Source organism: Podarcis vaucheri (assembly GCF_965113315.1).
Source record: "Podarcis vaucheri genome assembly, chromosome: 2".
Taxonomy (NCBI): domain Eukaryota; kingdom Metazoa; phylum Chordata; class Lepidosauria; order Squamata; family Lacertidae; genus Podarcis; species Podarcis vaucheri.
The window spans coordinates 28,899,011-28,917,484 of record NC_138760.1 but is presented as its reverse complement, the minus strand read 5'-3'; the positions used below and the strand labels follow the sequence as shown (position 1 = coordinate 28,917,484).

Below are 18,474 nucleotides of genomic sequence, written 5' to 3'. Positions count from 1 at the left end.
TGCCAAGGAGTGTGGTGGAGTCTCCTTCTTTGGAGCTTTAAGCAGAGGCTTGACAACCATATGTCAGGAGTGCTCTGATGGTGTTTCCTGCTTGGCAGGGGGTTGGACTCGATGGCCCTTGTGGTCTCTTCCAACTCTATGATTCTATGATTCTATTCTATGATTCTAGTTATGAAATTATTCAAAGCTCCTGTAAGAGTCTGCTCATTATTCTACTATTAATAATATGCACATTGGGCATTTAAAAGGTACAAATTCATTTTGTGTAGCACGCCTCATGCTTTTTGCTTGCTTTTCAGGCCACGTGTGAAAAATGCCTACAGATGCTCCGAGACATGTGGGAGTGTGGCGACAAACCAGAGCTCTTTTATACAAGAACTGCCTAGTTAAATGGAGGACGAAAAAGAGCAGTGTTCAGGTGAGCTGAACAGCAGTATTCTAATGTTTATGGCTGTCTGTGTTTTCTAAATTTATCTGAAAATGTTGCTGAAGGTTTAACGGCATTTCTTTAATTCTTGGGGCTGTGTTTTAAAAAGATCTTTCAGATTTGCCCTTGGGTTCCTTCATCAAAAAACAAAATTGCTTAAATGTGATGGGCTATGCTAAAGGCAGTGTTTTAGTTAGCCAATTTTAATCCTTTGTGCTCCACGTTTTCTAAAAAGTGGAACTTGCAAGTATAAGGAATGTATACGATGATTATCATGAGCTCAGTAGGAAAACAGTGTAACCATGTGAATTGCTGTAATCACACCGTCATTTCAGTACTGCCACAATCTCAGGAGAAGCCTTGGTGCTTTTCTACCCATGCTGCAGCTGACTGTGCTTTTTGTTATTATGAATCATCAAGGGCACACTGACTGCGAGACAATATTAGGAGCAATGCTGTTCTGCAAAGAGCATTTGCCAATGGAACTGCCAGAATGGGGCAGAATCATGCAAAGGACATGGGTGCTGCTAGAGTAGAATAGACATGCCGTATCCTATACCCTTTCAATCTGCAGTTGAGTGTAGCTGTTGACAGAGCAATTTTGCACCAACCCCAGACTTGGTGTAACAGATTTCCCTCCCGCTGGTTCTCATTTAAGTCTGTTGAGATGCTGTACCCACTAGTCATGATTATTTGCTTCTAAGGGTTTTGAATTTATCTGAATAAAGTTGATTAATTTGATGTACTTCTTTTATACTGAGCAAGTTTGTGCAAAGGGTACAGTCCTGTTTATTATACATATTTAAGCTTATTGCCTACCATGGGGTTAGGTACAGGAATGCAACCTTAGGTGGCTACTGTCAGTTACTGTTACCCATTTAACTTATTCATTTCATTTGTGCAGGAAGTCCTACTTCCACTTTTCTTTTTATTTTGGCTAATATTAATGAGCATGATGTATCCAAACAAGAAATATGATGAGGTGCCTGATTCTGATCTTTATTCTGTGGATCACTCCAGCATCTCTGAGTTAATTGTTGGCTACACACCAGCGAATGATGAGACAAGAAAAATCATGCACAAAATGTCTGCAGAATACTTTACAGAAGGTATTGTGAGCTTTCATTCTACTCTTTTTTTGTTTTTTGCTTGCTCCATAAACGTGTTTTGCCTTTTCCCTTTGCGTTTACTTGGCAGATGCAGTTATCAGAATGATTTATCGAGTACGTTTTCTGCATGGAAGAGTGTTTCTCCTGTGTAAACACTACATTCTCAAAGCCTTTGACTTCACATTTTGTTCATAGTATCTAATCCTACACAACTACTGAATCCCTCTTACATCCAGCTCAGCGACATATAAGGGCTCAGACAGACATATTTAAAGAGGAAGGTTTCTTTTCTCTCTCACTAGAATCTTAACTCCCAATGTGCTGTTCTCCATTGTTTCCCACTATTCAACTTGTCATTGATGTTAGAAGACTGCCTCAGAGGCCCTGAAGAATACATCTTCCTACTATACAGTGTTCTCATTGCTGCATACCAAGGGAGTTTTCACTACTATTCCTGTGCCACTGCCTGAATCACATTAATAAGCCACATAGCAGTTATACCTTCCAGGAACAAAGAAAACAAGTTCAAGATTTGTCTTTCTCCTATTGGAAAAAACGGGTTAATATCCCTCCAGGGACATTGGCATCCTGAGTCTTAAGTGACCTGCCCCCGTGCCTTATGTTACTTGAGAGCAAAAGATCTGGGCTCTGCCATTATATTTCCAGTTGCTTGAGTAGAAAACACTTGCACTTCATTTGCCAGGGGCTCAGAGCCCTAATCTATAGAATTGGTCCACGGAAAAAGTACTTTTCTATTTTTGAAGCATACAATTGCTAGGCTCATGTATAGGACATGATATTCATACGAGTTTACAATTTTCACTTTGCTGTCTGTTGCTTTGAATAACTTCAGGGGTTCCCATGCTGCCTGAAAAGCTAGAGCTGCCCTTTGTAAAAACAAAAACAAAAACGGCCTTCTAGGCTGTGGGCTAACAAATGAGGCAGCAGCTAATGTACTGAATTGTCCTTCTGTTGATATAGATGTCCATAGTTGACAGTAGCTAAGAGAGACTTTTATATTTTGCAGGAATAATTACAGAAGAATTTCTAAGTGAGGAGGGAATGCAAGAGGCTAATTTTCGTAACCCTCGAAAATTTGTGGGTGTAATTTTCAAGGATTCTATGTCCTACCATCTCAGATTTCCTCCTGCAAAGGTTCCAGTATCTGCAATTTATATGGAATCCAGAGGTAATACCTGTATGTATGTATGTATGTATGTGTACCCCTTATAATATTAACAGCTTTAGTCATGGCAGCAACTTGCAACAGTAATTTTCAAGACAGTTGTTTTTGGTTGAGCAACTGCTAATCTTTTTGCTGATGCTTTTTCTTTGTTATTTTATTGAATGTATTTTTTGAAGCTGCCTAGAGTGTTTAGGTAGAAGAGTGCGTTAAGTAAGACAACCAAACCCACATTTTTGTTCCTATAGCATAGAATCACTGGGCAAAATCTAGCTCGGTGACAATAAAACAAATTTATAGGGTTTTGTCATCAGAATTTATGTCAGCCTTTTTGCTTTTGGCTAATTAACAGAGAAAGTTTAGGTTTCTCATCTTAGAATTTGTTTTTCCACAGCCAGCTGCCCAAGCCCTTCCAAGATATGTGAAGCTGAAACGTACTGGCGCAATGGATTCACTGCTCTACAGATCAGTATTGATGCAGCAATTATACAGGTAAATGAAAAGAATGAGAATGTGTAATGCCCTGAATCATTGTTGTTCAAGAAGAGTTGATCTATTAAAAATCATTGCACTTTCTTCCTTGCATTGTAAGGCATTTCACATAATGGAGGGCTTTTGCTCAAATGAATGGCAATAACATTTGCCTTCATGGTGACTATCAATCAAGTGTATATGATGATTTCTATAAAGATATCAAGGCCAATGGTTAGCCAAATATAAAACGTTTTTTTCTGAGTTATGCCATATACGTCCACCCAAATGGGTATTGTGGATATACGTGCAAGCAACATTAACTGTGTTATGTGTCGATAAAGTTGGTTAACTGGATATTTTCGATAAGATACAGCAGACAGGTAGGTGGAGAGTACCATCATAAGAAATGAGAAAACAAGAGGTATGGCACACATGACTTACAAGATATGCAGAAACATCAACCTATAACTGAAACCATTAGAGGCACAAGGAGAACCAAGAATAAAAGGCTCTGTATTACATCAAGAAAATTTTTCAACCAATTAGATGTTACTTATCCCAAATTTCTTGAGAAGCTTGGAGAAGGGACAAATGTAATTTTTAATTTTTTTATGTATTCGATAAAATCTCACCAAACAGAGGCAAAAAAGGTGGCCTTTGTTTCCCTTTCAAAAAACCAAACATGAAAATTATATTACATGAAACATTTACCCACAGGTAAATGTCTCACATAATGCAATTTTCTATATATCACTCCGCCATCATGTCAAAAACAGCATTTTGAATTGGACATGGAAGCAAAACTGGAAGCCCATAAACACAGCAAAGCACTTGAGAATCTCACAGAACTAAAAAAGAACTTACTTCTAATGACTACACTGTATGGATGCTTTCTGAGCATTTATCATTTTTGCTTGTGAATGTAACATCCCATGCCAGTTTTGGTTTGGTTTAGTTTTCATGTGCTTGTCTCATGAAGTTCTATTTTGCTATTTTGTTTATATGGGTAAAATAAAATAAAAATAAAATAAGGCTGTTCTTTGTTTTGTTTTGTTTTGTTTTGTTTTGTTTTGTTTTGTTTTTAAGTGGATTTTGGCATGTTGAACTAGTTCCAGGAATGCTTTGACATAGATATGAATCAGTTTTTGGAAAACCTGAAAAGTTAGTGATAATGCAGCGTCACAGGTTGTAGTATGGACATGTTTTCTGTCTGAAATTCATTTTTTATTAATTTATTTGACTTTTCCTCTGCTCAAGAACCCCAAGATTCATAGAGTGAAATAGATAAAGCAAGCAAGCATTTAAGAAATCAGTTTTGTGAAACTCAAAAACGTTTGAGTTCCATGGGATTTAGCTGGATTACTAAACTAGGTTAAAGCACACATATTGTTATATTTGTTTTAATGATTTTGCAAAGTTTACTTAATAGGGGCAGCATAGAAACTGATTTTAACATTCCCTTCCTTTTCTTTCTTTCTTTTTTAGCTGAAGACTAATCATTCGCTATTGGAAGACCTGAAACTAACAAACGCAGTCATGATGGGAGAGTCTGCCATTATGGAAATAGACAATTTCCCTCGTGCAATCATTTTAATTTATTTAGTAATTGCCTTTTCCCCCTTTGGTTATTATTTGGCAATTCATATCGTGGCAGAAAAGGAGAAGAAATTGAAAGAATTTTTAATGATCATGGGTCTCCACGACACTGCCTTTTGGTATGTATGTGCCTTAGTTCTTTGATGTTAAGTAAACAGCATGGATAGTAATGCAAAGCCAAAGCCATGTTTTAGTGTGATTGCGTAGGCTCTCAGAGACGAGATCATAGCTGCTTTGCTCCTTCTAATCCTGCTACTTTGAGCTAAGCTGTGGTTTGGGTTAGCGTGGTTTACAGCATGTGGTTTGTCTGGAGGAGACTTACCTCGAGCATTTTTCCTCCTCCTACCACAAACATGGACAAACAGATCACAAGGGCTTAGCTTACTCTCAAAACCATTGTTGATTTTTCATATGCCGCCATTACTGATATGAGCTCTGCCAAAGGCTCCAAAATGGATCCAATGGTGCATGGTAAAGAAAAACCTATTATCCTAATGATGCTGCCACCATTTGCTCAATATGAATTCCAAGAGGCCTTGCAAACTGTTTCCCCAGGCCAGGATCTTATACCTCATTTGCAGAGGTCAACTAACACTTAGATTGGGTACCATTATGTAGCCCTGGTCTTGAGGGGCAGGGTTAGTTCTGACTGTTGCAGTTCCTCTGTTGTGGAGAAGTCTGGAAAGGAAGCCTCTCTCTCTCTCCCCGCCCCCACCCCCATCAATGTTGTTTTCCTTATCTTGAGCCAAAGGATGATGATTATGATGAAGAAAAATTATTATTTATACCCCACCCATCTGGCTGGGTTTCCCCAGCCACTCTGGGTGGCTTCCAACAAAAGATTACAAATACATTAAAACATCAGTCATTAAAAACTTCCCTAAACAGGGCTGCCTTCAGATGTCTTCTAAACGTCTGATAGTTGTTTATTTCTTTGACATCTGATGGGAGGGCGTTCTACAGGGAGGGTGCCACTACCAAGAAGGCCCTCTGCCTGGTTCTCTGTAATGTTGCTTCTCGCAGTGAGGGAACCACCAGAAGGCTCTCGGAGCTGGACCTCAGTGTCCGGTTTGGACAATGAGGGTGGAGACACTCGTTCAGGTATACTGGGCTGACACAGATAGTTGGCAAAGGATTAGATACATTGGCAGAATTTCTGAGACAGCTGTTTTGAAAAAGTTCGGAAGAATTATGTACTTTAGAACCTTTTGGATTAAAATGTTATTGAACTCATTTCAATATCTGTGCCACAATGTGCTCCATTCATTTGAGATTCACGCGAGGGCTCATTTTAGGGCCTTATCACTTCGTGCAGCATTGAGTAGCATGTATTGCATTTGGCTTCAGTTTGTTGTTCTTCATGGTCTCTGGGGTATCACATCTGAGTTCTGCACCTATGTTGGGCAAGTTCAGGATTTTCCTAGAACTACCCTTCTGTTTGGATAGAGCAGTGAATTGAGAGACAGGGCAAGCACCTTCCAGTTCGGTTCTCTTCTGGCTGTTCTTACAATAACAGTAATTTTGTCTTGTTTTGTTCCAGCCCTGGTTTGTTAGCCTACGTTCAAACCACCCCAGCAACGATGTAGAACCTTTTTGGCTTTAGATGAAATGGAGAAATATTGCTGGGTGTCAAAATCCCTGGCCCACCATTTCCGGTGACTTCGTGAAGATGCTAAATAGTATGAGGGACAAAATAGGCCAATGCCAAAGGGGTGAACGGTGGTCCCCCCAAACCACCTTCTGGGGACACTTCACCAAGCAGGCCTGAAGCCACTGAAAAATGGTGTCTCCAAGCCAAATGTTGGACATAATGGCCAGTGACATAAAAAGCCACTGAGCATTCTAGTAGAACTAAGAGGACCCCCATTACTTCCCTGTCTATTATCTAGCGTAGATAGTTGGCAAAGGCAATTGTAGCCCCAAACTATATCAGAACCGAGATTGGAAGGCTTTGGCCTTCCTAGAAAGTTCCCAACTTGCTCTTCTCAGGTACAGAAACCAGGTTTGAGACGTGCCCAGATGACCATTCAAAGGACTCACAGAAAAAGTATCTTTATCTGTATAGTTGTACAGATGACCTTGAAATTCATGAACTTTCATTGTGTTTCTCCTCTTTCTAGGCTTTCTTGGGTCCTACTGTATACCAGTCTGATATTTGTCATGTCCCTTCTCATGTCGGTCATTGCAACATTCTCTTCGCTCTTTCCCAAAAGTAGCAGCTTTGTGATATTTCTTCTTTTTTTCCTATATGGAATATCTTCCGTAAGTGTGTGTATGTGTTCGTGCTCATTGTCAGTATATTGAGAGTACTGTGTTTTGGAGTCCTTGCTATATTGGCATAAACAATTTGTTTATGATGTGTTTTTTTTCCTCTGCTGTGAATAGCAGTAGGTACCCTACCTCTTTGACATAAGAGGTCCTGAATAGTTACATTTGCTTATACATTTTGGCAGACATTATTTTTCATTTGCTGTTGAATGTATTCAAATGGCTACTTACCACATAACCCTTCCCTGATATTAGAATGAACTGCATTACTTATACACTGCAGTCGTATTTTAAGCTGGCAGCTTTTAAAGAGTTATTAATTATCCATTAGCCAAGGGTGCAGTTCATCTTGGAAACATTACCACTGATTTTTAGTGGACCTGGATTATTCCAGTAGTTTCTGAGTGTTTTAAGTCTTTTGACTTTTAAACAATTTATTGCAGGCATAGGCAAACTCAGCCCTCCAGATGTTTTGGGACTACAACTCCCTAGCTAACAGGACCAGTGGTTAGGGATGATGGGAATTGTAGTCCCAAAACATCTGGAGGGCCGAGTTTGCCTATGCCTGATTTATTGTTTCTTGATGTTTGCAGGCATTTAAATAAATCAATGGTGGGTAGCAGAATGCACTCTGTGGATACTAAGATTAATTCATTTACAAATTTATCATCTGCCTCCTGTGAGGCCAGGGGCTTTGGTTTTTCAGTTTCAGAACAAACATCTTCAAACAATAGGCTATGAAGCTGGCTTGTTTATCTAATCACTGTCCATTTCAAACCACGATTCCTCGTTTGCATCTCATGACAAGCCACAAGTTGTCAAAAATGAAATGTAACTCTGGCAAAGTCCTTAGCATGCGACCCCAGGTTTTTGTGTGGGCTCATTTCTGTTCATGCACACAGTAAACAATGGTTTAACATCAAGTGCAAATTCAGCCAGCATATCAAAAGCTATAACACTCTTAGGAAAAGATCCTCAGGATGATGGCCAGCTGATTTCTTGGATCAGGTACATTATAGATATTAAGAGAGCAATACGTTGTAATTGTTCCAAATTGTCTACACAAATTATGATTTCAGCAATTTTAATCGAGGTTTCTTGTGCACTGAAATAAATGTTCTGTTTCTGTTCAGGTTTTCTTTGCATTTATGCTGACCCCTCTCTTCAAAAAATCAAAATATGTCGGTACGGTTGAATTTCTGACCACCCTGGCTTTTGGTTTTGTGGGCCTGACAGTCGTCCTGCTGGAGGATTTTCCAAAGTCATATGTCTGGTTACTAAGTCCTCTGTGTCAGTGCACATTTTTGGTTGGTGTTGCACAGGTTAGTAAAGTTCCCTATTTAATCAGTGCTGGTATGTGGGTTTCCATGAATAGTAACTTCACTATCGCTTAAATACCAGATAGGATAATAAGATTTCACCTCAGTGTAAAAAATGTGTGACACGGAGTTGTCATTTCTTAAACTTGCAGTGAACATGTTGCTTGTTTATTATCAATGGTTTTCTCATCGGCTAACATTGGCAGATATTTTGGGGGGACCAGAGCCAGAATAAATCTGCAACCCACACCCAGCACTCTCTGGGATGAGTAAATTTGGAATAGCTGGATCTTGGGCTCAGCCAGGGCTATGCAAGCTGAATTCCCTCATCTTGGCTCAGCTGGAGATATGCCAGTATAAGTCCCATAGCCAGCTGAAACCTGCTGAATTGAAGTCAGGTCAGGATAAGTCCCCCCCCCCCAAAAGGGCATTTTGTGGGTATGGTAGGGGCAGGGCAGGGCAGGGGAAGACTTAGCGTTATTCCAAACTCCTTTGAGCTCAGTCACATGACCTAGTCAAACTTGTATTTTAAAGGCTTGTTTAAAGCCTGACATCAGCCCTACTCCTGAATGGAGTTAGGAATAGGATGTTCACAGACATGTCCGGGATTTCAACTAGTGTCCCAGGGGAATTTCGGAAAACTGGCCAAATGTCAACAACTTCCCCCCAAATAGCTCAACAACCCTGGGATATGTCCCAAAGCATTTTTTTTTACTCTGGGACAAATTACACTGGCTTCCTGTCATTTGCATCGCTCTAATTAGCCTTTTCCTTTTGCTAGTATACAAACCAATAATAATGTGTCTCCACAATTATTGATGTAGGAGAATTAATGGTTTTTGTTTTTATTTTGTTACGTATTTTGTGTTCTCATTTTGTATCTTTATCTTGTGAAGCGCCTCGTGATCTTCAGATGAAGGGCAGTATACAAATTTAAATCATCATCATCATCGTAATAGTCTTTAAGGTGCCAGAGGACTTAAGCAAAAACAACAAACATAGATAGCCCTCCGAAAGGAGGTTTCTGCTGTAAACATTTGTACTAAGTGTACTGTTTTGCCGCTGTGAAAATGTGACTGCTAACCTTTTCCCAAGATAGTCAGTGGTTAGGTTCACCACCCATGCACTATATAAACCTTTCACCTTCCATGTTCTCAGTAACCTCAGCTGGAACCGGCTAGGGTCTGCATTCCAGCAAAATACAGTACGTAGGACCAGAATAAGTGCACATTCACACCCTTCTATTCTCCTCTTCCCCTCCCTCTCTTATGCAAAGCTAAGTAGAGACAGGCCAGCTGCCTGGTTTGGATTCTCAGTCATGGAATGTGTGTGTGTGTGGGGGGGTGTTGAGTGTGGCATTGTGGCCTTTGCTGCTTGGGCTAGTGTGCTTGTTTACATCCCTGCTTTCCTCACGGCGCTACAAGCCAAGAGGAGGCAGCCAAGGAAGCCATGGGAATTGGGGAAGTTGCAAAGTTGCACTCCCCACTCCCAACTGTGGTAGAGGTATTCTGGTCCCCTCTCCTGTTGTATCATTGCTAGGCTGACCAGAGCAAGGCATGGCTTGAGGTGAGGCCGCTGAGGTCTGGGTGAAATGATATCATGGTCTGGAGGTTCACCATTCCTGTTACAGGGGCAATGTTCAAGCTCTCGTTTCCCATGGAACATGTGCTTACTCTGTTCCCCATGGGATGGCATTCACTCTACCTGCAACAATCATTATTGGTTCATTTTGAAGCTCATTGTTTCCTCTCAAAAATGCAGGGTGTTGTGTGTCCAGTTTCACACAAATAACAACTGTAACTTTGTCGTCGTCGTCTTCCTCTTCTTCTTCTTCTTCTTCATTTATTTATTTATTTATACCCCGCCCATCTGGCTGGATTTCCCCAGCCACTCTGGGCGGCTCCCAACAGAATATTAAAAACACGATAAAACATCAAACATTAAAAACTTCCCTAAACAGGGCTGCCTTGATGGCCAGTTAGAAAAGTTCCCCTGATAATATTAAATAAAGTAATTCTGTTCCATAGTATCTATAACTTCTATAGTCAGTCAGTTTTATTGCACATAGCCAAAGGCTGCTGCAATGTACACAGAATCATTCAAGAATTAAAAGAAAATACGCTGGATTAATACGCTGGATTACTATAACTTCTGTATTTGTTTGCAGGTGATGCATCTGGAAGATTATGAAGGAGGAAGCGTTTTCTCAAATTTAAGCCATGGTCCTTACCCTCTAGTTATTGCACTTTCACTATTGGCCCTGGACAGCATGCTTTATCTACTCCTAGCGCTTTACCTGGATCAGGTGATTCCAGGTATGATTGGTTTTAGCATACACGCACGTATGTGCTAAACATTGCCTAACACAGCATAAAGTTGGTAGCATCTGGTAGGACAACATCCGGTCGGTTCAATGCCCACCTGTATAGGTGCATCCCTGTTCTAATAGTTAAGTGGGAAATTGTTCAGTGGGTTATCCCCATCCTTCATAAGAGAGAATGAGAAAGCATAAATAGGATTCCACCCCTGGATCTTGAGCCAGAGATGCTCGTGGGTGAAAGAAGGATTTATATGCACCACTAGTAATGTGCAATGCAAAGCATTGTGCAGCTGCACAGGCAGCAGATGTGTATTCCCAAACAACCGTCTGAAGGCATTTGACACAAATGCATTACTGGAGGTAAGCTGGTGTGACTGGTAAGTTGCCTGGGTGGGAATCTGTTGTTACTGCTTGGATGGGCTGGGGCCTTTGCACATGCCCCAGAATTATGTGGTTCTTTTAGCTTTGCTTAGCAGGTGACTATGCAGTGTGTACACTCTCGGTGCAAGTGCACAGAGGGGGCAAACCATGGCATAAACTGGCGGCTGTAATTAAAAAGAGATTGTTTTGGAATTGAGAGGCATGTATGCTGACACCTAATTAGGCGCGTGATAGTTTGCTATCTGCCAACACCAGCATGAGCCTCTGTTTGGTCTTCATTAACCCTGGCGAAAAGGAAAAGAACCTTCTTTTGATTTACACTGTCATGGTGGGGACTGAATCAATAGCCATTTGCGTTTCCTAAGATTGAACACCTTTACCTTCAGTTTCCTCTGTATCTTAGATCCAAATATAGCATGGACTTGAGACAACTGAGTTCTGATTGGTTGTTGCCAATGGAGGCTGGTCCATTAGGGCAAATGGAGCTCTTCTCCACCAACTCAGTCTACCATCAGCCAGTCCCCATCCCCCCCCCCGCCTTACAGCGGGGTCCTGGGGGTGGCACTGTCTGCCAGCCTGCTGCTCCTTAGTCTCAGTGCTGCACTTGCAGAACTCGGCAGGGAGGAGGATGGGGGCAAGAGTGGAATTAGTTGGCTCTGCTTGTCTTTGGCGCCACCTGTTGACCTCCCTGTCTCCCGTCATACTAATCCCAATGGGCACTACCCACCGCTAGTTTTTGCCTCTCGCTCTTACCCCCTAGGTTGGCCCAGTCTGTGGGGTGAAATTTGCATGGCCGTGTTGCGAGAACGTAAATAAATTTGAAACAACTTTCCCAGGCAGCTGTTCAAAATGGTTCCATAAATACTTCCAAATATGTGTTTCTGTTGGGTTCAGAAAAGGCAAATACTCTACACGTATCTCCTGATTCATTTGAGCAGAGCAACTGGGCATTAGTTTATGCTGATAATTGAAGGACGTGCATGCTCTGTAGTACTGACAAACTTTCCTTAATAAAGACCTAAACCCCGAATAAACCTTACAGTTTTCTCAGCTATCTAAAAAACCGGTAAGCCATAATTGGAAATCAGTGAACATAAAAGCACCTAGCATTGATATGCTTTGATCAGCCTGTAGTTAATATTTACAGGCCTTTCTTCCTCTCTTTTTTTTTATTTCTCAGGAGAATATGGACTGCGGAGAAACTTTTTTTTCTTCCTGAAACCATCGTTTTGGTTAAAGCGAACCAGAAATTATAAAGAATTGTATGAGAGCAGCATTAACGGGACCTTAGATTTCAATGAGATAATTGAACCGGTATCCTCTGAATTTCAGGGGAAAGAAGCTATCAGGTATGGACTGATTATGCTTCATTCTAGCTTCTGTTGCTAATGTCAGTTACTAATACATCAGGGCATGGGACACGGATGGCACTGTGGTCTAAACCACTGAGCTGCTTGAGCTTGCTGATCAGAAGGTCAGCAGTTCAAATCCACACGACGGGGTGAGCTCTCATTGCTCTGTCCCAGCTCCTGCCAACCTAGCAATTTGAAAGCAGCCAGTTCATAGGTGCTGCTGCAGCAGAAAGGTAAACGGCATTTCTGTGCGCTTCTGTTGCTCCAGAAGCTGTTTAGTCATTGTGGCCACATGACCCAGAAAGCTGTCTGTGGACAAACAGCAGCTCCCTCGGCCTGAAAGCAAGATGAACCCCGCACCCCATAGTTCCCTTTAATTGGACTTAACCGTCCAGGGGTCCTTTACCTTTACCTTTTTTACATCAGGCAAGTCTGAAGTAGCTGTGATTCGGTGATTGGAATGTGCAGCTACTGCAAGTAGCAATTATTTTCATGGTTCAACTAATGTCGTTTAAGAAACGTTATGTAGTGGTTTCCGCATGTTACTGTGAACCAACTAGTTCTTTTGAATATGCAGGTTAGCTTTCACTGCAAACCAAAGCAACCATTATTTATGGTAAAATAAATATTGATCCCTTTACACTGTTCACTTTTTATTTTGCTGGGGAAATTCTGCCAGAGTTTTGTGTTACCTTTTTATAAAAAAAATAAAAAAATAAAATTAGCTTGTCTTCTTTCAGAATCAACAGTGTACAGAAAACATTTGTTAAGAAAGGTGAAACTGTCGAGGCTCTAAAAAGTAAGAATTTCATCCCTCTGCCACCAGTGGGAGTCCTTGTACTTTGGTTGCTGCTGTTTATTATATAGGGACAGCAGAAGCGATGATATAGCACTTGAACAAGCTTCTCTTAAACCTCACTGATTGTTAACTCTTCTGGATGTTTAAATATGTTAACTAATATATGTTATATTATGTTGTGATAGTTTCTTAAGGGTGAGTGGGACTGTACTCTGTATGGCATAATAAGGAGGCATGTAGAAGCACTTTCTTACAGCTTTTATCTCTGTCCCTCACCCCCACCCCAAATCACTTCATTCTTCTTTCCTTTCCTTTTTTTAGGTTTATCCTTTGACATATATGAGGGTCAAATAACAGCATTACTTGGACATAGTGGAACAGGAAAAACAACCTTAATGCACATTCTTTGTGGATTGTGTCCACCTTCTGATGGTAAATATCATCAAAATGTGTCTAGTTTATCTGATCTGGGGACTAGTAAAGAAAGAGTCTTTCTAGGAAGAATTAAATAGGTGGAACTACTTGATTTAGTTCATAGAACAACAAGTGCAGAATCACTCCTGTGGAGGGCCTTCTCGGTAGTGGCTCCCTCCCTGTGCAACACCCTCCCTTCAGATGTCAAGGGGATAGAGAATTACACAACTTTTAGAAGACATCTGAAGGTAGCCCTGTATCGGGAGGTTTTAAATGTTTGATGTTTTTATTGTGTTTTAGATACGCTGTAAGCCACTCAGAGTGGCTGGGAAAACCCAGCTAGATGAATGGGATATAAATAATAAAACTATTATTATTATTATTATTATTATTATTATTATTATTATTAAGCTAAGTCCCTGCTGCAATTCCAGTGGTCCACACTTACTATTTTTTGTCTTAAGATTTCTTTTCTGCATCATTGCCTATCTTAATTGTATTTTTTCCCCATTAGGTTTTGCATCAATCTATGGATATAGAGTTTCTGAAATAGATGAAATGTTAGAAGCAAGAAGAATAACTGGAGTTTGCCAGCAGTTAGATATATATTTTGATGTATTAACAGTGCAAGAAAATTTGTCAATAGTTGCCTCAATTAAGGGGATACCCCCCAATGATATGATACAAGAGGTGAGTTAATTGGATGCAAGCTGCACAGTGCATGCAATCATATTTAATTAAGGTCAACATATTATATTTAATGTTTTCTAAGCAAGCTTGGTAGATGGCCCAGTAAATTGAGGTTACCGCTAAGTACTTTTAATCCTTATTTTTAAAGGTCCAGAGAGTTTTACTAGATTTGGATATGCAGCCCATAAAAGATAACCAAGCAAAAAAGTTAAGTGGAGGACAGAAAAGGAAGCTGTCAATTGGAATTGCGATTCTTGGAGATCCAAAGGTAAATAGCAGCGGAACTGAATGTCCATAATATTTTGTCTTCCGCATGCAAAATAGATGTTTCTTTGCCTTGCATGTAACAGTTAAGCATCTGTAGAAACATTTTACAGTGCATATTCATTATTCCCATTCATTATCCTATTTCTGCTTTTAAAGTGAAAATACAAAATAGCCAAGCGTTGTGGTTCATTGGAACTGACTGGGATTTTTACATCCAGTTCTGTTGCAATAAACACTCTTGGTGAGAGTGCTGAATCCTAACCAGTAGACCACCAAGGAACTCAATAATGCTCTTGGAAATGTATGTCCATCTCTGTATACCCAACTTGCCAAAAAACTTATGTCCACCTCCCCATACATCTATCTTGAGACTGAGTGCTCTTGAGGGTCTATTGTATCTAGCACTATTGTTGAGGGTCCTCTTTCAAATCATTTTTGGGCTGCAAAGTTCAGTATTAAAGGAAATAAGTTGGTAGCTTCCAGAATTGTGGGGAGTAGAGGAATAAGCAATTGGGAGTTTCTCTCTCTCCCTCTAACAGCTTCCAGCTGACGAGCCTGGAACCTCAGCAGCTCAGCACTATAATGCTTTTTTCCTGTAGTGTTGACAACTGAAATACAGTGCTTGTGGAGCATCCAAACTGAAAGGCACTCAATCAGTTTGTCATTAGATGGAGCAATGGGGATGTGGGTGGTGTTGTGGTCTAAACCACTGAGCCTCTTGGGCTTGCCGATCAGAAGGTTGGCTCTGTCCTAGCTTCTACCAACCTAGGAGTTTGAAAGCATACTAGTGCAAGTAGATAAATAGGTATCACTGCAGCAGGAAGGTAAACGGTGTTTCTGTGCACTTTGGCTTCCATCACAGTGTCCCGTTGTGCCAAAAGCGGTTTAGTCATGGTGGCCACATGACCCAGAAAGCTGTCTGCAGACAAACGCTGGCTCCCTTGGCCTGAAGCGAGATGAGCGCCGCACCCCATAGTCGACTTTGGTTGGACTTAACTGTCCAGAGGTCTTTTACCTTTTTTTACCTTTTAGATGGAACAAGTAGCTATTACCTCTAGCATGCTGATAGCTCCCTGTTGTACGTTAGTGGTGCAATTTTTGGTACCTATCCCCCAGCACTCAGAATTGAGATGACTGTATGATGGAGGTGAGGATAAGTGCCTGCCTTATTGCTAATAATCTCACTGGCAATTTGAAATGAATACCTAGATATTCAATCTATTGCTTTCCTTGGCCAATAATTCAGGTATTACTCTTAGATGAACCAACCGCTGGCATGGACCCGTGCTCACGGCATACGGTTTGGAACCTGTTGAAAAACGGAAAAGCCAATCGCGTGACGGTGTTCAGTACCCATTTCATGGATGAAGCAGACATTCTTGCTGGCAAGTGCAAAACATTTTTTTGGGGGAAGTGGGGTCTTTGTTTGTTAAATACGTGTTTGGCAATATGACCAGCTTTTTACTCCATTGGTTATTACTGTATCAACTGGAATAACTGACGGTATCCTCTGCTTTTGTTTCTAGATCGGAAAGCTGTGATTTCTCAAGGAATGCTGAAATGCCTTGGCTCCTCTCTGTTCCTTAAAACAAAATGGGGGATTGGCTACCGCTTGAGGTATCTGTAGTTCGAAAGCCTGTTTCACTGTGTGTGATAGAGGCCACAGCCCAGCCCAGGGTTAGATGCTATTAAACCTAATGAAGTCAATATATTGCTGCTCACAGGGCCGGCCCAAGATATTTTGGCACCTGAGGCAAACCACAAAATGGCATGCCCCCTCCCACCCAGGGAAGAACGGGTGAGTGAAGATCTACATCAGAACAAAGAAGGGTGGAATAAAGATCTACCCTGGGATCTACTGCCTCTGTGTGTCCTGCCGCCTGAGGCAGTAACCTCACCTTGCCTCATGTTTGGGCTGGCCCTGGCTGCTAATATTTCCTTTGGCTTTGTTGGAATATTAGAAAATGGATACATACTTATAGATTTCTTTCAGTATGTTATTATTCCTAATTGTTTCTAAAAACAAGACTGAGACTCGCTTTGTAAACAAAAAGTGCTTATATTTTGTATTCCTCTCCTCCTTAGTATGCACATAGACAGGTACTGTAACACAGAAGGTACAGCATCTTTGATCAGACAACATATCCCTGGAGCCAGTTTGTTAAAGCAGACTGAAGAGCAGCTTGTGTATGCCTTACCTTTTAACGACATGGACAAATTTTCAGGTATAACTTAACTGTCTATTGAAATTTCTAGTGAATCACATGGATGGCTTTTTAAAAATAAATTGCTGACATGGGAGGAATTGGTTCAGCTTGGGACCCCAGTGCAGAGAAGCCTTAACACTTTGGCCCACATTGTTGTCCCAGTCTGGATGACCCCCCACCCCATCGAATTGCACTGGGGAGGAAAGTTCCCATTGGACTCTCTAGTTTGGCCTTTATTTCAGGCTTTGACTTATGTCCTGTTATGTGGAACAAAGATACGGCAGTTATTCTGGAAGAGGACTGCTGACTCTCAACTCTTTCCCCCAAAAATAGCAGTTCTGGAAAGTAATAGGAAAGTTCCCTGCAAAAAAAAACACCCCCCAAGGCTTCAAGCCTTAGACACATTTTTGTCCCTTACATGAATGCATTTCTGGACTACAACTCCCATCAGCCCCAGCCAGCTTAGTCAGTGATCAGGGATGATGGGAGTTGTAGTACAGAAACATCTGAAGAGCCACAGATGTTGTGCACCCCTCCCTTAAACAATAGCGATAACAAAAGCCGTGTTGCTGTTGTGCTGAGAACAACTTAAAGAAGAGAGCATCATTGCAAAGGAATGTATTTCCAAGCATTAACTTAACTACTTCTTCTTACAGCACTGTTCGCTGATCTAGACACTCACTCTCATTTGGGTGTCATTTCTTATGGAGTAGCCATGACGACTTTGGAGGATGTGTTCCTCAAGCTGGAAGTCGAAGCAGAAATCGACCAAGCGGGTGAGAAGCAAACTGCAGTGCTTTCTCTAGTTTTCTAAAATAAAACACCATTATTATTTAAATGTAGATCTATCTTTCCGCCCAAAGAAGCCCAGTGCAGCAAAAATTATCAGTATCGAGTTTATTAAGGTTGTATTTGCAACTGGTAATAGTGCACAAGATCCCATTCTCGTGATATATTTACAATGGGAGAGATCATTAAGACTGCAGTGCCGACCATATTTATTGGAAAGCTGTGCTGAACTCATTGGGTCATTCTAATGCAAGGGCTAATATATTGCTCTATTGTATAGAGTTGTTTTTGATTTTCAAGATTCTGGTTCCAACAATGCTGCCCTCCAAAAAACAAAGCATTTTCTATTTCCTCCTTTTAAGTAATACCTCATCCCTCTGGCCACAGTCCTGGCACTTGGCACTGCCAAATTAATGCGAATCCCAGAGTATAGTGTGGCAAACTTAATTGTAGGGTGTTACTGACAACCATAGTATAAGTGTGGACCCAAGCTTTATAGAGCTGTGGTTTGATCAGAGGGGATAAATTCTAAATTGCCAACCTGTTCTACTCTTTCCCCCTTAGATTTCAGTGTATTTAACCCAGAGCAAGCTGAAGAGGAAATGGATGAGAAATCTGTTGATGAGTTAGAGCAGAGCCTACTACTGCTATCCGAGACGAAATCTTGTGCAGTGAGCAATAAGTCTCTTTGGAAAAAGCAGGTCTTTACCATGGCGAAAGTACACTTCCTTAACTTAAAACGAGAGGTTAAATCAGTGGCAGCGGTGTAAGTATTTCAGCTTCGCGTTCCATAGAATTGTAGACCTGGGAGGGACCTCAAGGGCAGTCTAGTTCAACCCCCTGCAGTGCAGGAGTCGCAGGTAAAGAGTCCTTGACAGA

General features: G+C 41.0%; 1 protein-coding gene across 6 annotated transcripts in view; it reads left to right on the top strand.

The window, feature by feature from the left end:
- The window catches only part of LOC309526371 (cholesterol transporter ABCA5-like), a 54,887-nt gene that overhangs the window by 10,632 nt on the left and 25,781 nt on the right, over positions 1–18,474 (top strand). For 4 of the 6 annotated variants that reach the window (XM_082212356.1, XM_082212354.1, XM_082212355.1 and 1 more), the window contains 18 exons: positions 300–418; positions 1,332–1,536; positions 2,564–2,725; positions 3,114–3,211; positions 4,679–4,908; positions 6,910–7,051; positions 8,191–8,379; positions 10,544–10,691; positions 12,258–12,426; positions 13,170–13,228; positions 13,550–13,660; positions 14,157–14,332; positions 14,481–14,600; positions 15,846–15,984; positions 16,126–16,216; positions 16,685–16,824; positions 17,463–17,582; positions 18,160–18,361. In XM_082212356.1, the coding sequence (XP_082068482.1) occupies positions 314–418; positions 1,332–1,536; positions 2,564–2,725; positions 3,114–3,211; positions 4,679–4,908; positions 6,910–7,051; positions 8,191–8,379; positions 10,544–10,691; positions 12,258–12,426; positions 13,170–13,228; positions 13,550–13,660; positions 14,157–14,332; positions 14,481–14,600; positions 15,846–15,984; positions 16,126–16,216; positions 16,685–16,824; positions 17,463–17,582; positions 18,160–18,361 (2,606 nt within the window). In that variant the 5' untranslated portion in view covers positions 300–313. Of the gene's footprint in view, positions 1–299; positions 419–1,331; positions 1,537–2,563; positions 2,726–3,113; positions 3,212–4,678; positions 4,909–6,909; positions 7,052–8,190; positions 8,380–10,543; positions 10,692–12,257; positions 12,427–13,169; positions 13,229–13,549; positions 13,661–14,156; positions 14,333–14,480; positions 14,601–15,845; positions 15,985–16,125; positions 16,217–16,684; positions 16,825–17,462; positions 17,583–18,159; positions 18,362–18,474 lie in introns of those variants that run through there. The other 2 variants (XM_082212358.1, XM_082212359.1) reach the window with 2 other exon arrangements.